Source organism: Tachyglossus aculeatus, chromosome 1 (assembly GCF_015852505.1).
Source record: "Tachyglossus aculeatus isolate mTacAcu1 chromosome 1, mTacAcu1.pri, whole genome shotgun sequence".
Taxonomy (NCBI): domain Eukaryota; kingdom Metazoa; phylum Chordata; class Mammalia; order Monotremata; family Tachyglossidae; genus Tachyglossus; species Tachyglossus aculeatus.
Window position 1 is genome coordinate 10,216,459 of NC_052066.1, and position 27,912 is coordinate 10,244,370.

General features: G+C 49.3%; 1 protein-coding gene across 1 annotated transcript; it reads right to left on the bottom strand.

Annotated features, from left to right (window-relative positions):
- Positions 1–60: 60 nt before the first annotated feature.
- Positions 61–27,912, bottom strand: LOC119931297 (ciliogenesis associated TTC17 interacting protein). Its single transcript, XM_038749862.1, has 10 exons — positions 27,873–27,912; positions 26,995–27,087; positions 23,699–23,890; positions 20,292–20,347; positions 15,871–15,957; positions 15,594–15,761; positions 13,567–13,691; positions 11,904–11,980; positions 5,422–5,522; positions 61–379 (listed from the first exon to the last, which is right to left on the bottom strand). Exons 1-10 carry the CDS (start codon positions 27,898–27,900, stop codon positions 68–70), a joined length of 1,239 nt encoding a protein of 412 aa, XP_038605790.1. The 5' UTR covers positions 27,901–27,912; the 3' UTR covers positions 61–67.

The window sequence follows — 27,912 nt, forward strand, 5'->3', positions numbered from 1 at the left end:
CCAGGATGCCCCCTTCATTCCTGGGGACCCGGATGCCCCTCCACACCCCCCTCCCCTCCCTCTCGGCTTACTCCATCCTCCTGCCCGCCCCTCCTGCCGCTTTTCCTTCCTGATTCCCTGCCCGGCTGGGCCTCTCGGCCCCCGGACCCCAAGTCAGGGCCAGAGTTGGGACCGGGGGGCGGAAGGGCCCGGGCTGGAGGGAGGAGTGGAAGGCGGGCGGCTGGGGGACATCTCGGGCGAAGGGTCCGAAGAACTGGGCGGCAAAGGTGGCCACGTCCGAGGGCTGGTGGAGCAACAGGTAGAGCAGGAAGTCGGACAGCAGGGCCTGGATTTCCGGGTGCCGCCGTAGGTAGGTGGCATGGCCTGCCTCCAGCTCCTCCTGGGATGGCGGGAGAAAGCCACCGGTCAGCCCCCCGTCTCCGTTCGGAAGGCCTCGGGGGTGCCCCGGGCCTCGGGGTCACCCCCTGGACGGGCCGGCCTGTCGGCCCGATTTCCTTGAACCCCCCCCCCCCCCCAACGCTTAGTACAGTGCCCGGCGAAGCAGCGTGGCTCCGTGGAAAGAGCCCGGGCTTTGGGGTCAGAGGTCACGGGTTCACATCCCGGCTCCGCCAACTGTCAGCTGGGTGACTTCGGGCAAGTCACTTCACTTCTCCGGGCCTCAGTTCCCTCATGTGTAAAATGGGGATTAAGACTGGGAGCCCCCCGTGGGACAACCTGATCACCTTGTAACCTCCCCAGCGCTTAGAACAGTGCTTTGCATATAGCAAGCACTTAATAAATGCCATTATTGCAATGCAATAAATGCCTGTATATATGTACATATGTTTGTATATATTTATTACTCTATTTATTTTACTTGTACATATCTATTCTATTTATTTTATTTTGTTAGTATGTTTGGTTTTGTTCTCTGTCTCCTCCTTTTAGACTGTGAGCCCACTGTTGGGTAGGGACTGTCTCTATATGTTGCCAACTTGTACTTCCCAAGCGCTTAGTACAGTGCTCTGCACACAGTAAGCACTCAATAAATACGATTGATGATGATGATGATGATGATGATGATGATGATGATGATTAGAAAGCACTTAGCAGATACGTGGCTTAGTGGAAAGAGCCCGGGCTTGGGAGTCAAAGGACGTGGGTTCTAATTCCGGCTCTGCCACTTGTTAGAGAGGCAGCGTAGCTCAGTGGAAAGAGCATGGGCTTTGCAGTCGGAGGTCACATCCTTCTAGACTGTGAGCCCACTGTTGGGTAGGGACCATCTCTATATGTTGCCAACCTGTACTTCCCAAGCGCTTAGTACAGTGCTCTGCACACAGTAAGCGCTCAATAAATACGATTGATTGATTCCAAATCCCAGCTCTGCCAATTTTCAGCTGTGTGACTTTGGGCAAGTCCGGGCTTTGGAGTCAGAAGTCATGGGTTCAAATTCCTGCTCTGCCCCTTATTTTACTTGTACATATCTATTCTGTTTATTTTACTTTGTTAATATGTTTGGTTTTGTTCTCTGTCTCCCCTTTCTAGACTGTGAGCCCACTGTTGGGTAGGGACTGTCTCTAGATGTTGCCAACTTGTACTTCCAAAGGGCTTAGAACAGTGCTCTGCACACAGTAAGCGCTCAATAAATATGATTGATTGATTGATTGACTGATTAACTTCTCTGGGCCTCAGTTACCTCATCTGTAAAATGGGGATTAAGACTGTGAGCCCTCCGTAGGACAACCTGATCACTTTGTAACCTCCCCAGCGCTTAGAACAGTGCTTTGCACATAAGTGCTTAATAAATGACATTATTATTATTATGATTATTATTATTGTTTGCTGTGTGACCTGGGGCTAGCCACTTCACTTCTCTGTGCCTCGGTGACCTCATCTGGAAAATGGGGATGAAGACTGTGAGCCCCACGTGGCAATCCGCTAACCTTGTATTTACCCCAGCATTTAGAATAGTACTTGGCATTTAGTGAGCGCTTAACAAATACCGTTATTATTATTATATGGACATATCTGTCATTTATTTCTTTATATCAATGTCCATATCCCTGACTCTAGGCTGTTAGCTTGTCGTGGGCAGGTAACGCATCTGTATACTGTTGTGTTGAACTCTCCTAAGCACTTAGTACAGTGCTCTGCACACAGAAGCACTCAATAAATACGTTTGAATGAATGAATCATTGAATAAATATCAGTTTGGACAACCCAATTCCTGGACACTCCGGGCATGGGGTCACCTCCTGGATGGACTTGGGGTGAGGAGGTGTTCCCTACCTGTCAACTTGATTTGCTTGTAACCACCCCAGCACTTAGTACAGTGTCTGGCACACAGTAAGCACTTAGCAAATACCATTTAATAATAATAATGATGATGGTATTTCTTAATCAATCAATCGTATTTACTGAGTGCTTACTGTGTGCAGAGCACTGTACTAAGTGCTTGGGAAGTCCAAGTTGGCAACATATAGAGACAGTCCCTACCCAACAGTGGGCTCACAGTCTAAAAGGGGGAGACAGAGAACAAAACCAAGCACACTAACAAAATAAAATAAATAGAATAGATATGTACAAGTAAAATAAATAAATAGAGTAATAAATATGTACAAACATATATACATATATACAGGTGCTGTGGGGAAGGGAAGGAGGTAAGATGGGGGGATGGAGAGGGTGACAAGGGGGAGAGGAAGGAAGGGGCTCAGTCTGGGAAGGCCTCCTGGAGGAGGTGAGCTCTCAGTAGGCTAAGGACTGTTCTAAGCATTTGTCGGGGGATACACGGTAATCAAGGTTGTCCCACGGGGGCCTCACAGTCTTAATCCCCATTTGACAGACGAGGGAACTGAGGCCCAGAGAAGTTAAGTGACTTGCCCAAAGTCACACAGCTGACAAGTGGCGGAGCCAGGATTAGAACCCATAACCTTTGCCTCCCAAGCCCGTGCGCTTTCCACTGAGCCACGCTGCTTCTGTAATTTATTTCTTTATAAAGGTCTGTCCCCTCCTCCCCGTCACCAGACTGTGGCAGGGAGGAGGGTAGGAATGTGCCTGTTTACTGCTGTACTAGATGCTTCCAAGCGCTTAGTACAGTGCTCTGCACACAGAAAGAGCTCACAGCATGGCTTAGTGGAAAGAGCACAGGCTCGGGAGTCAGAGGACGTGGGTTCTAATCCCGACTCTGCCGTTTGTCTGCTGTGTGACCTTAGGCAAGTCACTTAACTTCACTGTGCCTCAGTTATCTCATCTGGAAAATGGGGACTTAAAGTGTTAGCCCCCACATGGGACAACCTGATTACCCTGTATCTACCTCAGCATCCCGTGCTTGGCACATCCCTTCCTTCCTCTCTCCCCCTCCTCCCCCTCCCCATCCCCCCTGCCTTACCTCCTTCCTCTCCCCACAGCACCTGTATTTATGTATAGATGTTTGTACGTATTTATTACTCTATTTATTTTAGTTGTACATATTTATTCTATCTATTTTATGTTGTTAATATGTTTTATTTTGTTCTCTGTCTCCCCCTTCTAGCCTGTGAGCCCGCTGTTGGGTAGGGACCGTCTCTAGATGTTGCCAACTTGTACTTCCCAAGTGCTTAGTACAGTGCCCTGCACACAGTAAGCGCTCAATAAATACGATTGAATGAATGAATGAATGAACATAGTAAGCACTTAAGAAATACCATCATTATTATTATTAATAATACATATGAATGAACGAATCTCGGTTTGGAAGGCCTCAGAAGGGCCCCAGACCCCCGGACACTCTGGTCTTGGGGTCACCCCCAGGATGGACCGGCGGCTCTGGGCCGAGGAGGGTGGAAGGGGCAAGTTTGGGGTCAGGCCAGACGGCAGTCCGGGGCCTGAATTAAGATTAAATCTCCAAATTGACCTTAAAGCCATATTAAAGGCCCATCTCTTCCAAGAATTCATTCCACCATATTTATTGAGCGCTTACTGTGTGCCGAGCACTGTACTAAGTGCATGAGAGAGTACTATACAACAATAAGCAGACACATTCCCTTCCTTCCTTCCTTCCTCTCCATCTTACCTCCTTCCCTTCCCCACAGCACCTGTATATATGTATATATGCTTGTACATATTTATTACTCTATTTATTTATTTATTTATTTTACTTGTACATATCTATTTTATTTATTTTATTTTGTTAGTATGTTTGGTTTTGTTCTCTATCTCCCCCTTTTAGACTGTGAGCCTACTGTTGGGTAGGGACTGTCTCTATATGTTGCCAATTTGTACTTCCCAAGCACGTAGTACAGTGCTCTGCACACAGTAAGCGCTCAATAAATACGATTGATGATGATGATTCCCTGCCCACAATGAGTGTACAGTCTAGAGAGGGAGGCGGACATGAATAGAAAGAAAGAAATGACAGATGTGGTCATAAGGGCTGTGGGGCTGAGAGGGGGGAGTGAAGAAATAATAATTATGGAATTTGTTAAACGCTTACTCTGTGCCAAGCACTTTTATAAGCGCTGGGGTAGATCCAAAGTAGTCAGGTTGCCCCACATGGGGCTCACAGTCTTCATCCCCATTTTTTACAGATGAGGTCACCGAGGCCCAGAGAAGTGAAGTGACTTGCCAGATGTCACCCAGCTGACAAGTGGCGGAGTCGGGATTTGAACCCATGACCTTTGACTCCAAAGCCCGGGCTCTTTCCACTGAGCCATGCTGCTTCCCGTGATCCCACTGCGGTTCTTCCCTAATTTTCATGCCTCTCCCCCTGCCCCGATTTGTTAGTATAATCTGACCCCCTGTCCTCCTCCTTTACATCACCAGGCCTTTCCCTCCTTAGCAGAGAAGCAGCATGGCTTAGTGGAAAGAGTCCAAGCTTGGGAGTCATGGGTTCTAATCCCGCCTCTGCCACTTATAATGATAGCATTTGTTAAGCGCTTACTATGTGCAAAGCACTGTTCTAAGCGCTGGGGAGGTTACAAGATGATCAGGTTGTCCCACGGGGGGCTCACAGTCTTCATCCCCATTTTACAGATGAGGGAGCTGAGGCACAGAGAAGCTAAGTGACTTGCCCAAAGTCACACAGCTGACAAGTGGCGGAGCCAGGATTTGAACCTCTGACTCCAAAGCCCGGGCTCTTTCCACTGAGCCACGCTGCTTCCACTTGTCAGCTGGGTGACTTTGGGCAAATCACTTCATTTCTCTAGGCCTCAGTGACATCATCTGGAAAATGGGGATGAAGACTAGGAGCCCCAGATGGGACAACCTGATGACCTTGTATCCCCCCCAGCGCTTAGAACAGTGCTTGGCACATAGTAAGGACTTAACAAGTGTTATTATTATTATCATTATTATTATTATTATTATTATTATTATTAGGACCACGCCTTCTTCCTGTTCATCTGCATGCGCCCTCCTTCCTCCCGTTTTCTGATTGACCTGGACTGGCCCCATCCCCTTCACCTTCCGGTCCAGGAACATGGAGTAGAGCTGCAGGTCTTCCTCCCACTCCAGTGGCTGCTTCCCTAAAGACACCGGGCCCGGGTGCTGCGGCTCCTCTTCCTCTGGGATTTGGGGAGCAAGGAAAATGGGAGAGCAGGAGGGGATTGAGGGGGCAGAAGGAAGGGGGAGAGAATAATAATAATAATGTTGGTATTTGTTAAGCGCTTACTATGTGCCAAGCACTGTTCTAAGCCCTGGGGGAGATACAAGGTGATCAGGTTGTCCCATGTGGGGCTCATAGTCTTCATCCCCATTTTCCAGATGAGGGAACTGAGACACAGGAAAGTTAAGGTCACACAGCTGACAAGTGGCAGAGGTGGGATTAGAACCCATGACCTCTGACTCCCAAGCCCGGGCTCTGAAAATGGGGGAGCAGGGGGGAAGGGGAGAGCAGGGGAAGTGGGAAGGAGTTGGGGGGAAGTGGGAGGGAGTTGTGGGGGAGCCAGAGGGAATGAGGGGAGCAGGAGGGAGTGGGGGAGTGGGAGGGAATGGGGGAGTGGGGGAGTGGGAGGGAATGGGGGAGCAGGGGGGATTGGGGGAAGAGCAGGAGGGAATGAGGGGCAGGGTGTGAGTGGGAGAAAATGGGGGAGCAGGAGGGAATGGGGGACCTGGGAGGAGTGGGAAGGAATCGGGGAGCAGGGGGGAAGTGGGAGGGAGTGGACAGCAGGGAAAGCAGGAGGAGTAATATGTTTTGATTTGTTCTCTGTCTCCCCCTTCTAGACTGTGAGCCCACTGTTGGGTAGGGACCGTCTCTATATGTTGCCAACTTGTACTTCCCAAACGCTTAGTCCAGTGCTCTGCACACAGTAAGCGCTCAATAAATACGATTGAATGAATAGGGGCAAGTGGGAGGAGTGAAAAGCAGGTGGAAGGAAGTGGTGAGCAGGGAAAGCAAGGGGCAGTGGAAGGATGTGGAGGGTGGAGGAAGTAGGGAGTGGAAGGAAGTGGTGAGCAGGGGAAGCAGGGGGAATGGGAAAAAGTGAAGGGAGCAGGGGAAGCAAAGGGAGTGGGAGGAAGTGGAGGGGGAGGAAGTGGTGAGCAGGGGAAGTGGAGGGGGAGGAAGTGAGGAGTAGAAGGAAGTGGTGAGGAGGGGAAGCAGGGGGAATGGTAAAAAGTGAAGGGAACAGGGGAAGCAAAGGGAGTGGGAGGAAGTGGAGGGGGAGGAAGTGGTGAGCAGGGGAGGGGGAGGGGGAAGAAGTGAGGAGTAGAAGGAAGTGGTGAGGAGGGGAAGCAGGGGGAATGGGAAAAAGTGAAGGGAACAGGGGAAGCAAAGGGAGTGGGAGGAAGTGGAGGGGGAGGAAGTGGTGAGCAGGGGAGGGGGAGGAAGTGAGGAGTAGAAGGAAGTGGTGAGGAGGGGAAGCAGGGGGAGTGGGAGGAAGTGGGGAGTAGAAGGAAGTGGAGGGGAGTGGAAGGAAGTGGAGGGGAGGGGAAGCAAGTGGGGGGAGGGGAAGCAAGTGGGGGGGGAGGGGGAGGAAGTGGGGTGCAGGGAATGTGGGAGGGGGTGAGGAGTGGGAGGAAGTAGAGGGACGTGGGGAGTGGGGGAGCAGGGAAAGTGGGAGGGGGTGAGGAGTGGGAGGAAGTAGAGGGTTGTGGGGAGTGGGGGAGAGCAGGAGAGAGCGGGGGGGGTGGAAGGAAATAGAGGGAAGTGGGGAGCCAGAGGAAGCAAAGAAGAGGGTACAGGGGAGGAAGAGAGGGGAGCAGGGATAGCGGGATGGAGCGGGTTGGCAGCCGGGAGCTTTGGCCTCCTCTCCCCTCCCTAAGGGGTGCGGGGCTGCAGGGTCGGGCGGTGGGAGGACTGGGTCAGAGAAGTGTGAGGGAGTCTCGGTTGTGGGGTGGGGGGCGGCAGGGGAGGGCTGCCAAGGAAGGACCCAACCCAAAAATCTGCTTTCTGGAGGGGCCGGGACCTATAGGCCGGGGACGGGTCCTATGGACCCTTGGGCGTACTTAGACAATTGTATTTATTAAGCGCTTACTATGTGCAGAGCACTGTAGTAAGGGCTTGGGAGAGTACTTGCCTCGGGTCACCTCAAACTTCACATGTCCAAAACAGAGCTCCTTATCGTCCCACCCAAACCCTGTCCTCTCCGGGACATTCCCGTCACTGTAGACGGCACCACCATCCTTCCCGTCTCACAAGCCCGTAACCTTGGCGTTATCCTTGATTCCGTACTGTCATTCAACCCACACAACCAATCCGTCACCACCTTCACAACATCGCTAAATCCTCCCTCTCCTCTCCATCCAAACTGTTACCACATTAATACAATCATCCTCTCCCATCGGGATGACTGCATCAGCCTCCTTGCTGACCTCCCATCCTCCCGTCTCTCCCCACTTCAGTCCATTTTTCACTCCACTGCCTGGCCCTGCTGAGAGCTCACCTCCTCCAGGAGGCCTTCCCAGACTGAGCCCCTTCCTTCCTCTCCCCCTCGTCCCCCTCTTCATCCCCCCATCTTACCTCCTTCCCTTCCCCACAGCACCTGTATATATGTATATATGGTTGCACATATTTATTACTCTATTTATTTATTTATTTATTTTACTTGTACATTTCTATCCTATTTATTTTATTTTGTTGGTATGTTTGGTTTTGTTCTCTGTCTCCCCCTTTTAGACTGTGAGCCCACTGTTGGGTAGGGACTGTCTCTATGTGTTGCCAATTTGTACTTCCCAAGCGCTTAGTACAGTGCTCTGCATATAGTAAGCGCTCAATAAATACGATTGATTGATTGATTGGAATATCTTTCTACAGAAATGTTCAGCACATGTCACCCCCCTCCTCAAAAATCTCCAGTGGTTGCCTATCGACCTCCGTATCAAACAAAAACTCCTCACTCACGGCTTCCAGGCTGTCCATCCCCTCGCCCCCTCCTACCTCATCTCCCTTCTCTCCTTCTCATCATCACCAATTGTATTTATTGAGCACTTACTGTGTGCAGAGCACTGTACTAAGCGCTTGGGAAGTACAAGTTGGCACATTCCGCTCCTCTGCCACCGCTAACCTCCTCACTGGGCCTCCAGATCGCCTATCTCATTGCCAACCCCTGGCCCCCGTCCTGCCTCTGGCCTGGAAAGCCCTCCCTTCTCAAATCCCACACACAGTGACTCTCTCCCCCTTCAAAGCCTCACTGAAGGCCCATCTCCTCCCAGAGGCCTTTCCATCATCATCATCATCATCAATCGTATTTATTGAGCGCTTACTATGTGTAGAGCACTGTACTAAGCGCTTGGGAAGTACAGACTAAGCCCCACTTTTCCTCATTTCCCACTCCCTTCTGCATCACTCTGACTCGCTCCCCGCCCCACAGCACTTCAGCGTGGCTCAGTGGAAAGAGCCCAGGTTTTGGAGTCAGAGGTCATGGGTTCAAATCCTGGCTCCACCACTTGTCAGCTGTGTGACTTTGGACTTCTCTGGGCCTCAGTGACCCCATCTGGAAAATGGGGATGAAGACTGTGAGCCCCCCCGTGGGACAACCTGATCACCTTGTAACCTCCCCAGCGCTTAGAACAGTGCTTGGCACATAGGAAGCGCTTAACAAATACCAACATTATTCTCATTATTATATGTCTCTCATTATTATATGTCTCCCCCTTTTAGACTGGGAGCCCACTGTTGGGTAGGGACTGTCTCTATATGTTGCCAACTTGTACTTCCCAAGCACTTAGTACAGTGCTCTGCACACAGTAAGTGCTCAATAAATACAATTGATTGATTGATTGATATCTGTCATTTTACTTATTTATATTGATGTCTGTTTATTTGTACTGATGTCTGTCTCCCCCGCTCTAGACTGTGAGCTCACTGTGGGCAGGGATTATCACTCTTTATTGCTGTATTGTACTTTCCCAAGCGCTTAGTACAGTGCTCTGTGCACAGTGAGCGTTTAATAAATTCGATTTAATGAATGAATGAGTACAATAGAACAATAAGACAGACGCATTCCCTGCCCACAGTGAACTTATAGTCTAGACGGGGAGACAGACATAAATAGAAATCAATAAATGACAGATCTGGACATAAGCAGTGTGGGGTTCGGAAGGGGGATGGAGAAAGGGAGCAAGTCTGGGCGACGCAGAAGGGAGAGGGAAAAGAGGAAAGGTGAGCTTAGACGGAGAAGGAGGAGATAGTCCTTCAATAAGGCTTTGAAGATTTATTTATCATCATCATCATCATCATCAATCGTATTTATTTGAGTGCTTACTATGTGCAGAGCACTGTACTAAGTGCTTGGGAAGTACAAATTGGCAACATATAGAGACAGTCCCTACCCAACAGTGGGCTCACAGTCTAAAAGGGGGAGACAGAGAACAAAACCAAACATACAAACAAAATAAAATAAATAGAATAGATGTGTACAAATAAAATAAATAAATAAATAGAGTAAAAAATATGTACAAACATATATGCATATATACAGGTATCTGTATCGATGTCTGTCTCCCCCACTTTAGACTGTAAGCTCATGTTGGGCAGGGAATATCATTGTTTATTGCTGTATGGTATACTTTCTCAAGCACTTAGTACAGCGCTCTGCACACAGCATGCGCTCAATAAATACGATTGAATGACTAGACTGTAAACTCATTTCGGGCAGAGAACGTGTCTACCAACCCTGTTATATTGAATTCTCCAAATAATAATAATGATTGCATTTGTCAAGCGCTTACTATGTGTCAGGCACTGTTCTAAGCACTGGAGTAGATACGAGGTATTCAGGTTGGACACAGTCTTTGTCCCACGGGGGCTCACAGTCTTCATCCCCAGGCTGATGGTTTTGACACCTGTCTACATGTTTTGTTCTCTGTCTCCCCCTTTTAGACTGTGAGCCCGCTGTTGGGTAGGGACCGTCTCTATATGTTGCCAGCTTGTACTTCCCAAGCGCTTAGTACAGTGCTCTGCGCACAGTAAGCGCTCAATAAAGCAGAGAAGCAGTGGGAAAAGCCCAGGCTTTGGAGTCAGAGGTCATGGGTTCCAATCCCGGCTCCGCCACTTGTCAGCTGTGTGACTTTGGGCAAGTCACTTCACTTCTCTGGGCCTCAGTTCCCTCATCTGTAAAATGGGAATGAATGAATGAATCAATCAATCAGTCATATTTATTGAGCGCTTACTGTGTGCAGAGCACTGGACTAAGCGCTTGGGAAGTACAAGTTGGCAACATATAGAGACAGTCCCTACCCAACAGTGGGCTCACAGTCTAAATGGGGGAGACAGAGAACAAAACCAAACATACTAACAAAATAAAATAAATAGAATAGATATGTACAGGTAAAATAAATAAAAGTAAATAGAGTAATAAATATGTACAAACATAAATACATATATACAGGTGCTGTGGGGAAGGGAAGGAGGTAAGATGAAGACTGTGAGCCCCCCATGGGACAACCTGATTACCTTGTATCTTCCCCAGTGCTTAGAAAAGTGCTTGGCACATAGTAAGCGCTTAACAAATACCAACGTTATTGTTATTATTAATAAATACGATTGAATGAATGAATAAATAAATACGAGTGAATTAATGAATAAATAAATACGATTGAATGAATCATCATCACCATCAATCGTATTTATTGAGCGCTTACTGTGTGCAGAGCACTGTACTAAGTGCTTGGGAAGTACAAGTTGGCAACACATGGAGACAGTCCCTACCCAACAGTGGGCTCACAGTCTAAAAGGGGGGGACAGAGAACAAAACCAAGCATACTAACAAAATTAAATAGAATAGATATGTACAAGGAAAATAAATAAATAAATAGAGTAATAAATATGTACAAACATAAATACATATATACAGGTGCTGTGGGGAGGGGAAGGAGGTAAGATGAAGACTGTGAGCCCCCCGTGGGACAACCTGATTACCTTGTATCTACCCCAGTGCTTAGAAAAGTGCTTGGCACATAGTAAGCGCTTAACAAATACCAACATTATTGTTATTATTAATAAATACGATTGAATGAATAAATAAATACGATTGAATGAATCATCATCACCATCAATCGTATTTATTGAGCGCTTACTGTGTGCAGAGCACTGGACTAAGCGCTTGGGAAGTACAAGTTGGCAACACACGGAGACAGTCCCTCCCCAACAGTGGGCTCACAGTCTAAAAGGGGGAGACAGAGAACAAAACCAAGCATACTAACAAAATAAAATAAATAGAATAGATATGTACAAGGAAAATAAATAGAGTAATAAATATGTACAAACAAAAATACATATATACAGATGCTGTGGGGAAGGGAAGGAGGTAAGATGAAGACTGTGAGCCCCCCGTGGGAAAACCTGATTACCTTGTATCTTCCCCAGTGCTTAGAAAAGTGCTTGGCACATAGTAAGGGCTTAACAAATACCAACGTTATTGTCATTATTAATAAATACGATTGAATGAATGAATAATAGTCTGAGCAGTCCCAAGATTCCCACTCCACCCAAGGCCTCCACTCACCCTCCTCTTGCAGAGTGGGCATCCTGGAGATGATGCAGGAGGCCGGTGAGCCCACCTGAATCCGCCGGGCAAGGTGGCTGAGCGGGATGGCGAGGAGGGTTTCCATACCAGAACGACAGAGAGAAGCCGGGGGAGCAGGAGGAGGAAAGCTCCGTAATTAATAATAATAACAGTAATAATGGTATTTGTTAAGCGCTTACTGATGCAGCGTGGCTCAGTGGAAAGAGCAGGGGCTTTGGAGTCTGATGTCATGGGTTCAAATCCCAGCTCCGTCACTTGTCCTTCCTCTCCCCCTCGTCCCCCTCTCCATCCTCTGCATCTTACCTCCTTCCCTTCATCATCAATCGTATTTATTGAGCGCTTACTATGTGCAGAGCACTGTACCAAGCGCTTGGGAAGTACAAATTTGCCTTCCCTTCCCCACAGCACCTGTATATATGTATATATGTTTGTACATACTTATTACTCTATTTATTTATTTATTTTACTTGTACATATCTATTCTATTTATTTTATTTTGTTAGCATGTTTGGTTTTGTTCTCTGTCTCCCCTTTTAGACTGTGAGCCCACTGTTGGGTAGGGACCGTCTCTAGATGTTGCCAACTTGGACTTCCCAAGCGCTTAGTCCAGTGCTCTGCACACAGTAAGCGTTCAATAAATACGATTGATTGATTGATTGATTGTCTGCTGTGAGACTTTGGGCAAGAAACTTCACTTCTCTGTGCCTCAGTTACCTCATCTGGAAAATGGGGGTTAAGACTGTGAGCCCCACGTGGGACAACCTGATCACCTTGTAACCTCCCCAGCACTTAGAACAGTGCTTTGCACATAGTAAGTGCTTAATAAATGCCATTATTATTATTATTACTATGTGTGAGGCGCTGGGGTGGACATAAGCAAACTGGGTTGGGCACAGTCCCTGTCCCACATGGGGCTCACAATCTTCATCCCCATTTTACAGGTGAGGTATCTGAGGAACAGGGAAGTGAAGTGACCTGCCCAAGGCCAAACAACAGACAAGTGGCAGAGCCGGGTTTAGAACCCACAACCTTCTGACTCCTAGGCCCAGGTTCTATCCACTAAGCCACGCTGCTCACGTTTGCTGTGTAACCTTGGGCAAGTCACTTCACGTCTCTGGGCCTCAGTTACCTCATCTGGAAAATGGGGATGAAGACTGTGGGCCCCACGTGGGACAACCTGATCACCTTGTATCCCCCCCCAGCGCTTAGAACAGTGCTTTGCACATAGTAAGCACTTAACATAGAGAAGCAGCGCGGCTCAGTGGAAAGAGCCCGGGCTTTGGAGTCAGAGGTCATGGGTTCGAATCCCGGCTCCACCAACTGTCAGCTGTGTGACTTTGGGCAAGTCACTTAACTTCTCTGGGCCTCAGTTCCCTCATCTGTAAAATGGGGATTAAGACTGTGAGCCCCATGTGGGACAACCTGATCACCTTGTAACCTCCCCAGCGCTTAGAACAGTGCTTTGCACATAGTAAGCGCTTAATAAATGCCATTATTATTATGAACAAATACCATCATTATTATTATTATCATTATTAGCACCTAGTGGCGCTCAGTAAAGACCACCACTAGCGCAGATGAGGAGGAGCTGGGGGGGTCTTCTGCCCCACCTCCCCCCAGCCATGCTGGGAGTCCCACTCACCCGTCAGCGAGCAGGTAGAAGTGAAACGTGATGGGAATGTCGTCCTCGGAGTGGATCGTCTGCTCCACCCCAAAAGTCGGCACCTCCTCCTGTCCCATCTTCAGTGGCTGGGACCCCAGCACGTGCTGAAAGGAAGGATGGAGCCGTTTGATCAATCCATCGATTGGTCTTCTTTTATGGTATTTGTTAAGCGCTTCCTTGGAGTCGGGCACTGTTCTAAACGCTGGGGCGGATTTGAAGTAATCAGGTTGAACACAGTCCCTGTCCCACTTGAGGCTCCCGGTCTTGAGCCCCACTTTCCAGATGAGGTCACTGAGGCCTGGAGAAGGGAAGTGACTTGCCCAAGGTCACATAGCGGATGAGTGGCAGAGCCGGGATTAAAACCCAGGGACTTCTGACTCTCGGACATGTGCTCTAACTATTAGGAAATGCTGCTTTTCATTGATTAATGAGGAATGGGAAGACCCATGGAGGAGAGGAGGCATGTGTCTCCCCTTCCTCATTGCTCCCCCTCTGCCCCTCCCCAGCTCCGGCCTCATCCCTTGAGCCCACTGTTGGGTAGGGACTGTCTCTCTATGTTGCCAACTTGTACATCCCAAGCGCTTAGTACAGTGCTCTGCACACAGTAAGTGCTCAATAAATATGATTGAATGAATAAATGAATGAATCCCTTCCCCCCCCGCCCCCCATCTTCCCCCGCTTCCCGGTCCTTCCCCTCTCCCCATCCCTCTCTCCGACCCCTTGCCTCTACACACTGCTCCTTCTTCTCCCCTGGCCCTCCTCGTTTCTCTCCACTCTCTCCTGGACCTCTTCCCTCCTCCTCCTCCTCTACCTCTCCATCCTCCTCCCATCTTCTTCCTCCTTCTTCTCCTCCTCCTCTTCCTCCTTCTTCTCCTCCTCCTCTTTCTCCTTCTTCTCCTCCTCCTCTTTCTCCTTCTCCTCCTTCTCTTCCTCCTCCTCTCCCTCCTCCCCTTCTCTTCTTCCTCCTCCTCCTCCTCCTCTTCCTCCTTATCCTTCTTCTCCTCCTTCTTCTCCTCCTCTTCCACCTTCTTCTCCTCTTCCTTCTTTTCCTTCTTCTTCTCCTCCTCTTCCTCCTTCTCCTCCTCCTCCACCACCTCCTCCTCCTCTCCCTCCTTCTTCTCCTCCTCCTCTAACTAGGCCTGCCTTTCCTTTTCTTCAACTCCCTTCTGCACGTCTCCCCCTTCTAGACCGTGAGCCCATTGTTGGGTCGGGACCGTCTCTCTATGTTGCCAACTTGGACTTCCCAAGCGCTTAGTACAGTGCTCTGCACAGAGTAAGTGCTCAATAAATACGATGGAATGAATGAATGAATGCCCTAATTTGCTCCTTTTCCTCATCCCCCTTCCCAGCCCCACACCACTTCGGTCCAGATCCATCACTTAATTTATGTCTATTCATGTCGGTCTCCCCATCTAGGCCATAAGCATCTAGGCCACGAGAAGCAGCATGGCTCATTGGAAAGAACACGGGCTTTGGAGTCAGAGGTCATGGGTTCGAATCCCGGCTCGGCCACATGTCTGCTGTGTGACCTTGGGCAAGTCACTTAACTTCTCTGAGCCTCAGTTCCCTCATCTGTAAAATGGGGATTAAGACTGTGAGCCCCACGTGGGACAACTTGCTCACCTTGTATCCCCCCCCGCGCTTAGAACAGTGCTCTGCACATAGTAAGCGCTTAACAAATGCCATCATTATTATTATTATTATAAGCTCGTGGTGGGCAGGGAATGCGTCTGTCCTATTCTATTTTTCTCTCCCAAGTGCTCAGTACAGTGCTCTGCAGACAGTAAGCATTCAAAAAATACCATGGGCTGACTCACTGACTCTTCCTCCTCTTCTCCCCACCTCTTCCTCTTCCCCCCACTCCCTCCAAGACGGGCCTCTCTTCCTCCCTGTTCTGTGTGCCCCCACATCAAGCTTCCCTTCCACCACCCCCACCCCCCGCCAGGCCTCCTCCGTCCTCTGTGCCCCCCAGACTCCCCAGGGCAACGGTGTTTGGGGGGTCTCACGTAGGTGGTGTGGCAGAGCTGGCCGGTGGCGTCGAAGGCCAGGAAACGCCCTCCTTCCGGCACCATTTGACGCCGCCCCATGACCCTCAGCAGCAGCAGGTTGGCAGCTTCCGAGACCAAGCCGGACACCGAGGCCCAAGGGTGCCAGGAAGACTTCGTCTGCAGCTCCTGCCTGGGGAGGACCTGGGTCAGGGGGGGACCCCGGAGGGCCCCCCACCCCCCGATCTTCAAGCTCCTGGGTGCTCGGGGAGCTGCCCCGGGGGGAGAGGCAACCCACCTCCCCCTCCTTGAGGGTCCAGTTCACTGCCAGCTGCTCCTCCTGCCTCTTGGAGATGACCTGACGGTCCAGCGGGTGGTCCTGGAGCTGCAAAGGGGGGCGGAGGGGGGGCACATTCATTCATTCAATTGCATTTATTGAGCACTTACTGTGTGCAGAGCACTGGACTAAGCGCTTGGGAAGTACCGCCACACGTCTGCTGTGTGACCTTGGGCAAGTCACTTAAATTCTCAGAGCCTCCGTTCCCCTGTCTGTAAAATGGGGATGAAGACTGTGAGCCCCACGTGGGACACCTTGATCACCTTGTATCCCCCCCCAGCGCTTAGAACAGTGCTTTGCACATAGTAAGCACTTAATAAATGCCATCGTTATTATTATTATTATTATTATTATTATTATTACAAGTTGGCAACATATAGAGACGGTCCCTACCCAACAAGGGGCTCACAGTCAGAGAAGCAGCGTGGCTCAGTGGAAAGAGCACGGGCTTGGATGTCAGAGGTCACAGGTTCAAATCACGGCTCCCCCAATTGTCAGCTGTGTGACTTTGGGCAAGCCACTTCACTTCTCTGGGCCTCAGTTCCCTCATCTGTAAAATGGGGGGTTAAGACTGTGAGCCCCCCGTGGGACAACCTGATTACCTTGTATCTCCCCCAGTGCTTAGAACAGTGCTTGGCACATAGTAAGCCCTTAACAAATACCAAAATTATTATTATTATTATCAGAAGGGGGAGACAGATAACAAAACAAAACAACACGTGGCTCAGTGGAAAGAGCCCGGGCTTTGGAGTCAGAGGTCACGGGTTCAAATCCCGGCTCCGCCAATTGTCAGCTGTGTGACTTTGGGCAAGCCACTTAACTTCTCTGGGCCTCAGTTCCCTCATCTGTAAAATGGGGGTTAAGACTGTGAGCCCTCTGTGGGACAACCTGATTACCTTGTACCTCCCCCAGTGCTTAGAACAGTGCTTGGCACATAGTAAGCCCTTAACAAATACCAAGATTATTATTATTATTTTTAGAAGGGGGAGACAGACAACAAAACAAAACATGTAGACAGGTGTCAAAGTCATCAGAACGAATAGAATTAAAGCTAGATGCACATCATTAACAAAATAAATAGAATAGTAAATATGTACAAGTAAAATAAATAGAGTAATAAATCTGTACAAATATAGATACAAGTGCTGTGGGGAGGGGAAGGAGGTAGGGTCGGGGGGACGGGGAGGAGGAGAGGGAAAAGGGGGTTCAGTCTGGGAAGGCCTCCTGGAGGAGGTGAGCTCTCAGTAGGTCAATACCATCAAAGTAGATAAATAGAATTATAGCTATATACACATCATTAATTAAATAGAATAATAAATACACTATAATAAAATAAATAAATATTGTATTGTAATTATAATAATGGCATTTATTAAGCGCTTAACTATGTGCCAAGCACTGTTCTAAGCGCTGGGGAGGTTACAAGGTGATCAGGTTGTGTGGCCTAGTGGAAAGAACAGAAGACTGGTTGTCAGAGGACTTGCACTATAAAGCAGGCTCTGCCCCTTGCCTGCGGTGTGATCTTGGGCAAGTCACTTAACTTCTCTGTGCCTCAGTTCCCTCTGCTCCCTCCTCTGCAGAACGGAGGTTCTGTATATTCATTCATTCATTCAATCGTATTTATTGAGCGCTTGCTGTGTGCGGAGCACTGGACTGGGCGCTTGGGAGGTACATTATTTATTTATTTATTTTACTTGTACGTATCTATTCTGTATTTTATTTTGTTAGTATGTTTGGTTTTGTTCTCTGTCTCCCCCTTCTAGACTGTGAGCCCACTGTTGGGCAGGGACTGTCTCTATATGTTGCCAATTTGTACTTCCCAAGCGCTTAGTACAGTGCTCTGCGCACAGTAAGCGCTCAATAAATACGATTGATGATGATGATGATCTAGAGATGGTCCCTACCCAACAACGGGCTCACTGCTCTAAGCACTCACTGTTCTAAGAGCTCTAAGGGCTCACTGTTCTAAGCGTATATATGTTTGTACATATTTATTACTCCATTTTACTTGTACATATTTACTATTCTATTTATTTTATCTTGTTCATATATTTTGTTTTGTTGTCTGTCTCCCCCTTCCAGACTGTGAGCCCGCTGTTGGGTAGGGACCGTCTCTATATTCATTCATTCAATCATATTTATTGAGCGCTTACTGTGTGCAGAGCACTGTACTAAGTGCTTGGGAAGTACAAGTTGGCAACATATAGAGATGGTCCCTACCCAACAGCGGGCTCACAATCTAGAAGGGGGGAGACAGACACCAAAACAGAACATATTAACAAAATAAAATAAATAGAATAGTAAATATGTACAAGTAAAATACAGTAATAAATCTGTACACACATATATACAGGTGCTGTGGGGAGGGGAAGGAGGTAGGGCGGGTGGGATGGGGAGGGGGAAAGGAAGCACTTAGAACACTGCTTTGCACATAGTAAGCGCTTAATAAATACCATTAAAAAAAAAAAAAGGAAGGAGGGGGCTCAGTCTGGGAAGGCCTCCTGGAGGAGGTGAGCTCTCCTTCCAATCAGTGTAACCGTGTCTTACAGGATCTGCACACACCAAGATCATCATTTTATGATTCAGTTTTCAGCAAAGGCTGCCTAGCCATTAGCTTTCCCAAGTTACATGAGCTCTCATGCTGCTATATGTCGCCAACTTGTACTTCCCAAGCGCTTAGTACAGTGCTCTGCACACAGTAAGCGCTCAATAAATACGATTGAATGAATGCATTGGAGAGGGAGGGGCTGACCTGCCCCTTGTCATAGTTCAGAAAGAAGGTGGAAACGCGCCCACCCTGAAGGACTCTGGAATCTGAGGCGGGGAGAGAATATGTGTCGGGGCTGGGGGTGGGACACCAGGGGACACGGTGGTGGGGACAAGGGTCTCTGAACGGCCACTGGCCACTGAAGGCAGGCTGAGGGGACGGTCACCGCTGACTCTGCAGCAGGAGGGAGGGAGGTTAGACACCAGGGAGAACATCCCCTCCAACTCGTACTTCCCAAGTGCTTAGTCCAGTGCTCTGCACACAGTAAGCGCTCAATAAATATGATTGAATGAATGAATCGCCTAGGGAGAAGTGTGAATGGGGCAGTAAGGAAGTCACCTTCCCTGGAGCTCTCTCATTCATTCATTCATTCATTCAATCGTATTTATTGAGCGCTTACTGTGTGCAGAGCACTGGACTAAGCGCTTGGGAACTCCAAGCTGGCCACACACAGGGACGGTCCCTACCCAACAGCGGGCTCACAGTCTAGAAGGGGGAGACAGACAACAGAACAAAACATACTAACAAAATAAAATAAATAGAATAAATATGCACACATAGAGTAATAAATATGTACATTCATTCATTCATTCGATCGTACTTATTGAGTGTTTACTGTGTGCAGAGCACTGGACTAAGCGCTTGGGAAGTCCAAGTTGGAAACATAGAGAGACGGTCCCTACCCAACAGCGGGCTCACAGTCTAGAAGGGGGAGACAGACAACAAAACAAAACATATTAACAAAACAAAATAAATAGAATAAATATGTCCAAATAAAATAGAGTAATAAATATGTACATTCATTCAATCGTACTTATTGAGCGCTTACTGTGTGCAGAGCACAGTACTAAGCGCTTGGGAAGTTCAAGTTGGCAACACATAGAGACGGTCCCTACCCAACAGCGGGCTCACATTCTAGAAGGGGGAGACAGACAACAAAACAAAACATATTAACAAAATAAAATAAATAGAATAAATATGTACAATTGCGCCCAACAGCGCCCAGTGAAGATTGTGAGCCCGTTGCTGGGTAGGGACCGTCTCTATATGTTGCCAATTTGTACTTCCCAAGCACTCAGTATACAGTAAGCGCTCCATAAATATGATTGAATGAAGTACTCTGTCCCCGGGAGGTGTCTTGGACAGAGCCCTGCCCCCGGGCACTCTCAGCATGAGCCTGCCCCCTCCAACCCCCTCTATCTGGACCGAGCGCTTCGTACAGTGCTCTGCACATAGTAAGCGCTCAATAAATACGATTGATGATGACCAGCCGGCCCTGCGGCGGGGGGATGGCCAGAATGACCTCTGGGAGCATTCAGCAGGGCTGGGCTCACTGCAGTGGGCTTTTTCTTCTTTTAATCAATCAATCAATCGTATTTATTGAGCGCTTACTATGTGCAGAGCACTGTACTAAGCGCTTGGGAAGTACCAATTGGCAACACATAGAGACAGTCCCTACCCAACAGTGGGCTCACAGTCTAAAAGTGACTTTTAGACTTTTATGTCTGAGTCTTTTATCTCTGAGTGGCCTCTCTCCCCCTCTGCTCCAGGGATGGGGGTGGTGGGGAGGGGAGAATTGGGGGTGGGGGGTAGGGGAGGAGGAGGGGAACATCACCTTGATAAATTCATGATATCGCTGCTCCAGGATTTCCAGGTTCCAGGAGATGTAGCCTGCAAGGTGAAAGGGCCAACTACCAGATTCTGGGGCTTTGGGGTTCATTCATTCATCCAGTCGTATTTATTGAGTGCTAACTGTGGGCGGAGCACTGTACTAAGCGCCTGGGAGAGTCCAACTGAACAATAAACAGTGACATTCCCTGCCCCCGGTGAGCTCAGACTAGATGGGGAGAGACGGACATCACCCAGGGGTGGACCTGCAGGCCCAGGCTCTATCCACTATAAATGGGGCTTCCATTTGGCACATAATAATAATAATAATGGCATTTGTTAAGCGCTTACTATGTGCAAAGCACAGTTCTAAGCGCTGGATAGCACGTGCTATGGCGCTATGTTGTTTCCAGTGACAGTGTACGGATCCGAAAGCTGAACAGTGAAAAAACAGGATAGAAAGACCACCGATTCTTTGGAAACGTGGTGTTGGAGAAGGCTTTGGCGAATACCACGGACTGCCTGAAAAAACAAACAAATGGATTTGGGAGCAAATGAAACCAAAGTGGTCTTTGGAAGGCCAAGTGACTCGATTTAGATGGGCATATTTTGGACACATCATCGGGAGGACGAATTCTCTGGGGAGGACACTCATGCTAGGAAAAATCCAGGGAAAATGCGGAAGAGGCAGCCCGGCAGCTAGATCAATCAATCAATCAATCAATCAATCGTATTTATTGAGCGCTTACTATGTGCAGAGCACTGTACTAAGCACTTGGGAAGTACAAATTGGCAACATATAGAGACAGTCCCTAACCAACAGTGGGCTCACAGTCTAAAAGGGGGGAGACAGAGAACAAAACCAAACATACTAACAAAATAAAATAAATAGAATAGATATGTACAAGTAAAATAAATAAATAAATAAATAGAGTAATAAATATGTACAAACATATATACAGGTGCTGTGGGGAAGGGAAGGAGGTAAGATGGGGGGGATGGAGAGGGGGACGAGGGGGAGAGGAAGGAAGGGGTAGATGGGTAGAGACCCTAGCGACGAAAAGGGAAGAACCGTTAGAAAGGTTGAGGATTATGGCAGCTGGCAGGATGTTCTGGAGAAAGTATAGCTGTGGAATCGCTGTTAATCGGAAACGACTCGATGGCACTTAATAATAATAATGTCCTGAACAAATACCACTCATTATTATTATTGTTGTCATTATCATTCTGTTGTTGTTCTCCTGTTGTTGTTGTTCTGGTGGGGTCAAGGATCAGAGCTGTTTAATTCATTCATGCAATCGTATTTATTGAGCGCTTACTGTGTGCAGAGCACTGGACTAAGCGCTTGGGAAGTACCAGTTGGATGAGGATGGAGGGGTGAAAGGTCAAAGAGACACCTCAGGATGGAGAGGTCAGGGGTCAGGGGCGCTTACGTAGGAGAGGTCTCACAGGGCGTGTTGTTCTGGTGGGGTCAGGGATCAGGGCTGCTTAATGAGGATGGAGGGGTGAAAGGTCAAAGAGCCAAGTCATGATGGAGAGGTCAGGGGTCAGGGGCGCTTACCCAGGAGGGAGGTCTCACAGGCTGTGTTGTTCTGGTGGGGTCAGGGATCAGGGCTGTGTAATTCATTCATTCAATCAATCAATCAATCAATTGTATTTATTGAGCGCTTACTGTGTGCAGAGCACTGTACTAAGCGCTTGGGAAGTACAAGTTGGCAACAAATAGAGACAGTCCCTACCCAACAGTGGGCTCACAGTCTAAAAGGGGGAGACAGAGAACAAAACCAAACATACTAACAAAATAAAATAAATAGAATAGATATGTACAAGTAAAATGAATAAATAGAGTAATAATAAATAGAGTAATAAATAAATAGAGTAATAAATAAATAAATAGAGTAATAGTTATCTCAATTATGATTAACTCAATCGTAGTTATTGAGCGCTTACTGTGTGCAGAGCACTGGACTAAGCGCTTGGGAAGTACCAGGAGGATGAGGATGGAGGGGTGAAAGGTCAAAGAGCCACCGCAGGATGGAGAGGTCAGGGGTCAGGGGCGCTTACCCAGGAGGGAGGTCTCACAGGGCGTGTTGTTCTGATGGGGTCGGGGATCAGGGCTGCTTAATGAGGATGGAGGGGTGAAAGGTCAAACAGCCACCTCAGGATGGAGAGGTCAGGGGTCGGGGGCGCTTACCCAGGAGGGAGGTCTCACAGGGTGTGTTGTTCTGGTGGGGTCAGGGATCAGGGCTGTTTAATTCATTCATTCAAACGTATTTATTGAGCGCTTACTGCGTGCAGCGCACTGGACTAAGCGCTTGGGAAGTACCAGGTGGATGAGGATGGAGGGGTGAAAGGTCAAAGAGCCACCTCAAGGTGGAGAGGTCAGGGGCGCTTACCCAGGAGGGAGGTCTCACAGGGCGTGTTGTTCTGGTGGGGTCGGGGATCAGGGCTGCTTAATGAGGATGGAGGGGTCAAAGGTCAAAGAACCACCTCAGGATGGAGAGGTCAGGGGTCAGGGCGCTTACCCAGGAGGGAGGTCTCACAGACTGTGTTGTTCTGGTGGGGTCAGGGATCAGGGCTGTTTAATTCATTCATTCAATCATATTTATTGAGCGCTTACTGTGTGCAGTGCACTGGACTAAGCGCTTGGGAAGTACAAGTTGGATGAGGATGGAGGGGTGAAAGGTCAAAGAGCCACCTCAGGATGGAGAGGTCAGGGGTCAGGGGTCAGGGGCACTTAACTAGGAGAGAGGTCTCACAGGCTGTGTTGTTCTGGTGGGGTGAGGGATCAGGGCTGTGTAATTCATTCATTCAATTGTATTTATTGAGCACTTACTGCGTGCAGAGCACTGGACTAAGCGCTTGGAAAGTACAAGTTGGATGAGGATGGAGGGGTGAAAGGTCAAAGAGCCACCTCAGGATGGAGAGGTCAGGGGTCAGGGATCAGGGCTGCTTAATGAGGATGGAGGGGTGAAAGGTCAAAGAGCCACCTCCGGATGGAGAGGTCAGGGGTCGGGGCGCTTACCCAGGAGGGAGGTCTCACAGGGTGTGTTGTTCTGGTGGAGTCAGGGATCAGGGCTGCTTAATGAGGATGGAGGGGTGAAAGGTCAAAGAACCACCTCAGGATGGAGAGGTCAGGGGTCACGGGCACTTACCCAGGAGGGAGGTCTCACAGGGCGTGTTGTTCTGGTGGGGTCGGGGATCAGGGCTGCTTAATGAGGATGGAGGGGTGAAAGGTCAAAGAACCACCTCAGGATGGAGAGGTCAGGGGTCACGGGCGCTTACCCAGGAGGGAGGTCTCACAGGGCGTGTTGTTCTGGTGGGGTCAGGGATCAGGGCTGCTTAATGAGGATGGAGGGGTGAAAGGTCAAAGAGCCACCTCAGGATGGAGAGGCCAGGGGTCGGGGCGCTTACCCAGGAGGGAGGTCTCACAGGGCGTGTCGTCCACGTGGCTGCGACAGGTGGCCTGGACCAGGATGCAGGACTGGGCGGCCCCCCGTCCGTCCTGGTAGATTCCCGGCTGGGCCTGCAGGGAAAGCTGGCCGCCTCCCTCAGACACCATTGCCAGCGTCTCCGAGAAACACAGCAGCTTCAGCTCCTCCGGCTCTGGGGGTACCGGGCGTGTGAGGGAGGGGCTTCTGCCCAATCAATCAATCAATCAATCGTATTTATTGAGCGCTTACTGTGTGCAGAGCACTGGACTAAGCGCTTGGGAAGTCCAAGTTGGCGACATATAGAGACGGTCCCTACCCAACAGTGGGCTCACAGTCTAACCCTATCCCCCTCAGCCCCCTGCCAGCCGGGCTTTCCTGCCACGCTGAGCCCCACATGGGACAACCTGATTACCTTGTATCTCCCCCAGCGCTTAGAACAGTGCTTGGCATGTAGTAAGCGCTTAAGAAATACCACTATTATTATTACCCCCTCCCCACGCCCCGGCCCCGGCTCGGCCACCATGGTCGATAGCTTGGGAAATCTCCTCCGGGGCGTGTGAGGGATGGGGAAGGGGCTTCTCCCACCCTACCCACGCGACCAGAGAAGCAGCGTGGCTCCGTGGCAAGAGCCTGGGCTTGGGAGTCGGAGGTCGTGGGTTCTAATCCCGGCTCCGCCACTTAGCTGTGCGACTTTGGGCAAGTCACTTAACTTCTCTGGGCCTCAGTTCCCTCATCTGTAAAATGGGGATCAGGACTGTGAGCCCCACGAGGGACAATCTGATCACCTTGTAACCTCCCCAGCGCTTAGAACAGTGCTTTGCACATAGTAAGCGCTTAATAAACGCCATTATTATTATTATGTCACTTCTCTGGGCCTCAGTGACCTCATCTGGAAAATGGGGATTAATGATAATAATGATGGCATTTTTCAAGCGCTTACCATATGCAAAGCACTGTTCTAAGCGCTGGGGAAGTTACAAAGTGATCAGGTTGTCCCACATGGGGCTCACAGTCTACATCCCCATTTACAGATGAGGGAACTGAGGCCCAGAGAAGTGAAGTGACTTGCCTGAAGTCACACAGCTGACAGGTGGCAGAGCCAGGATTTGAACCCACGACCTCTGACTCCAAAGCCTGGGCTCTTTCCACTGAGCCACGCTGAGCCCCACATGGGACAACCTGATGACCTTGTATGATGATGATGATGGCATTTGTTAAGCGCTTACTATGTGCAAAGCATTGTTCTAAGCGCTGGGGGGGATACAAGATGATCGGGTTGTCCCGCATGGGGCTCACAGTCATCACTGTGCTTGTACTTCCCAAGCACTTAGTACAGTGCTCTGCACACAGTAAGCGCTCAATAAATTCATTCATTCATTCAATTGTATTTATTGAGTGCTTACTGTGTGCAGAGCACTGTACTAAGCGCTTGGGAAGTACAAGTTGGCAACATATAGAGACAGTCCCTACCCAACAACGGGCTCACAGTCTAAAAAATACAACTGAATGAACCACCCCAATTTTCCAGATGAGGTAACTGAGGCTCCGAGAAGCAAAGTGGCCTGCCCAAGGTCACACAGCAGGCGCGTGGGGATTCGAACCCATGACCTCTGATTCCAAAGCCCGGGCTCTTCCCACTGAACCACGCTGGGTGGGCAGGAGGAAGGAAGCGGTGAGGCCGGGTGGGAAGAGCGCGGTCCGGACGCCGAGACACCCGGGTTCCAATCCCCGGCTCTGCCGCCTTCTTACCTGCTGTGTGACCTTGGGCAAGTCACGTAACCTCTCTGGGCTTTCTCTACAAAATGGGAAGGCAACTCCCACTACCCTTCCCTGGGTCTGAGCTGATGCTCTAGCTTCTACCCCCTTCTATCAATCAATCAATCAATCATATTTATTGAGCGCTTACTGTGTGCAGAGCACTGGACCAAGCGCTGGGGATCTTCCCCAGCGCTTAGAACAGTGCTTAGCACGTAGTAAGCGCTTAAGAAATACCGTTATTATTATTACCCCTCCCACCCCCTGCCAGCAGGCCTTCCCCAAGCCCCCTCCCCACACCCTGGCTCCCCATCCAGAGCGTCTCTTTCAGTTCTGGTCCCCATTGGCAAAGAGCCTGGGCAGGGGATTCGGAGGACGTGGGTTCTAATCCCAGCCCCGCCACTTGTCTGCTGTGTGACCTCGGGCAAGTCACTTCACTTCTCTGGGACTCAGTTCCCTCCTCCGGAAAATGGGGATGAAGACTGTGAGCCCCCTGTGGGATAGGGACCGTGTCCAACTTTGTTAGCTTGTCTACCCCACAGTAGACAAGGGGGGATTAAAGAAGTGGGGAGGGGGGATCAAATGTCCCAAGGATCAATTTCAGTGCCCTGAATAGCACATTTATTGGTTCTAATCCCAGCCCTGCCACTTGTCTGCTGTGTGACCTTGGGCAAGTCCCTTCGCTTCTCTGGGCCTCAGTGACCTCATCTGGACCTCATCAGTGACCCCCCCCCTTCTTTCCTCTCCCCCTCGTCCCCCTCTCCATCCCCCCATCTTACCTCCTTCCCTTCCCCACAGCACCTGTATATATGTATATATGGTTGTACATATTTATTACTCTATTTATTTATTTATTTATTTATTTTACTTGTACATTTCTATCCTACTTATTTTATTTTGTTGGTATGTTTGGTTCTGTTCTCTGTCTCCCCCTTTTAGACCGTGAGCCCACTGTTGGGTAGGGACTGTCTCTATGTGATGCCAATTTGTACTTCCCAAGCGCTTAGTACAGTGCTCTGCACATAGTAAGCGCTCAATAAATACGATTGATTGATTGATTGAAAATGGGGATGAAGACTGTGAGCCCCCCGTGGGACAACCCGATTACCTTGTACCTACCCCAGCGCTTAGAACAGTGCTTGGCCCAGAGTAAGCACTTAACAAATACCATCATTATTTATTACACAATAATGATAACGATAATAATATTTGTTAAGGACTTACCATGTGCCAATCACTGTTATAAGTGGACAAGTAGCGCTTACCATATAGTAAATGCTTAATAAATGCCATTATTATTATTACTACCCCAACTCTTAGAACAGTGCCTGGCACATAGCACTTAACAAATACCATCATCAGTATTATTTTTATTAGGTGTGGCAGCTTCAGGCCTGGATTCCCCCCCTCCCCAGGAATGGAGGAGGAAACTGAGGCAGGGATGGGACCACCCAATGCCCTGGCCGGATTGGGGGGCTGCCCTTGATCCCATCTCCCATCTGGGGCCCCGGGGGGTCTCACGGATGGAGGCGAGGAAGGCCAAGGCTTCGGCGTTGGCCTTGGGGGGCTGCCGCTCCACCTCGGAGACCCTCGCGGCCTCCTTGGCTCTGGACCCTGCGAGGAGAACGGGGAGGGTGAGGCGGGGAGCTCCGCCACCGCAAAGGCGCACAAAAGCACAAAGAAGCAGTGTGGCTCAGTGGAAAGAGCCTGGGTTTAGGAGTCAGAGGTCGTGGGTTCTAATCCTGCCTCCACCACTTGTCAGCTGTGTGACCTTGGACACTCCTCTGAGCCTCAGTGACCTCATCTGTAAAATGGAGATGACGACTGTGAGCCCCCCGTGGGACAACCTGATCACCTTGTAACCTTCCCAGCGCTTAGAACAGTGCTTTGCACATAGTAAGCGCTTAATAAATGTCATCATTATTATTATTATTATCTGTAAAACGGGGACTGTGAGTCCCATGAGGGACAACCTGTTTACCTTGTATCTCCCCCAGCGCTTAGAACAGTGCTTGGCACATAGTAAGTACTTTTTTTTTGATGGCATTTATAATAATAATGGCATTTATTAAGCGCTTACTATGTGCAAAGCACTGTTCTAAGCGCTGGGGAGGATACAAGGTGATCAGGTTGTCCCACATGGGGCTCACAGTCTTCATCCCCATTGTACAGATGAGGTAACTGAGGCACAGAGAAGTGAAGTGACTTGCCCAAAGTCCCACAGCCGACAAGTGGCAGAGCCGGGATTTGAACCCGTGACCTCTGACTCCAAAGCCCGGGCTCTTTTCCACTGAGCCACGCTGCTTCTCTAACAGATAGCATCAGCAGCGTCATCAAAGGGGGTCTTGGGGGTCTCCAGCTTGGGGGAAGGGGTGACAGGAGGGACCCCTGGGCCTTACCGGCGATGGAGCTGGACTTGGAGGACATGTTGGAGCTGAT

What these genes read in the sequence shown, in the direction of transcription:
- LOC119931297 (XM_038749862.1), bottom strand. Translation starts at nt 27,900, where the DNA reads ATGTCCTCCAAGTCCAGCTCCATCGCCG. An exon ending in GGCCTTCCTCGCCTCCATCC is followed by an intron (nt 23,891 to 26,994) that starts GTGAGACCCCCC and finishes CGGTACCCCCAG; the next exon opens with AGCCGGAGGAGCTGAAGCTG. An exon ending in TTCTACCTGCTCGCTGACGG is followed by an intron (nt 11,981 to 13,566) that starts GTGAGTGGGACT and finishes CATCCCGCTCAG; the next exon opens with CCACCTTGCCCGGCGGATTC.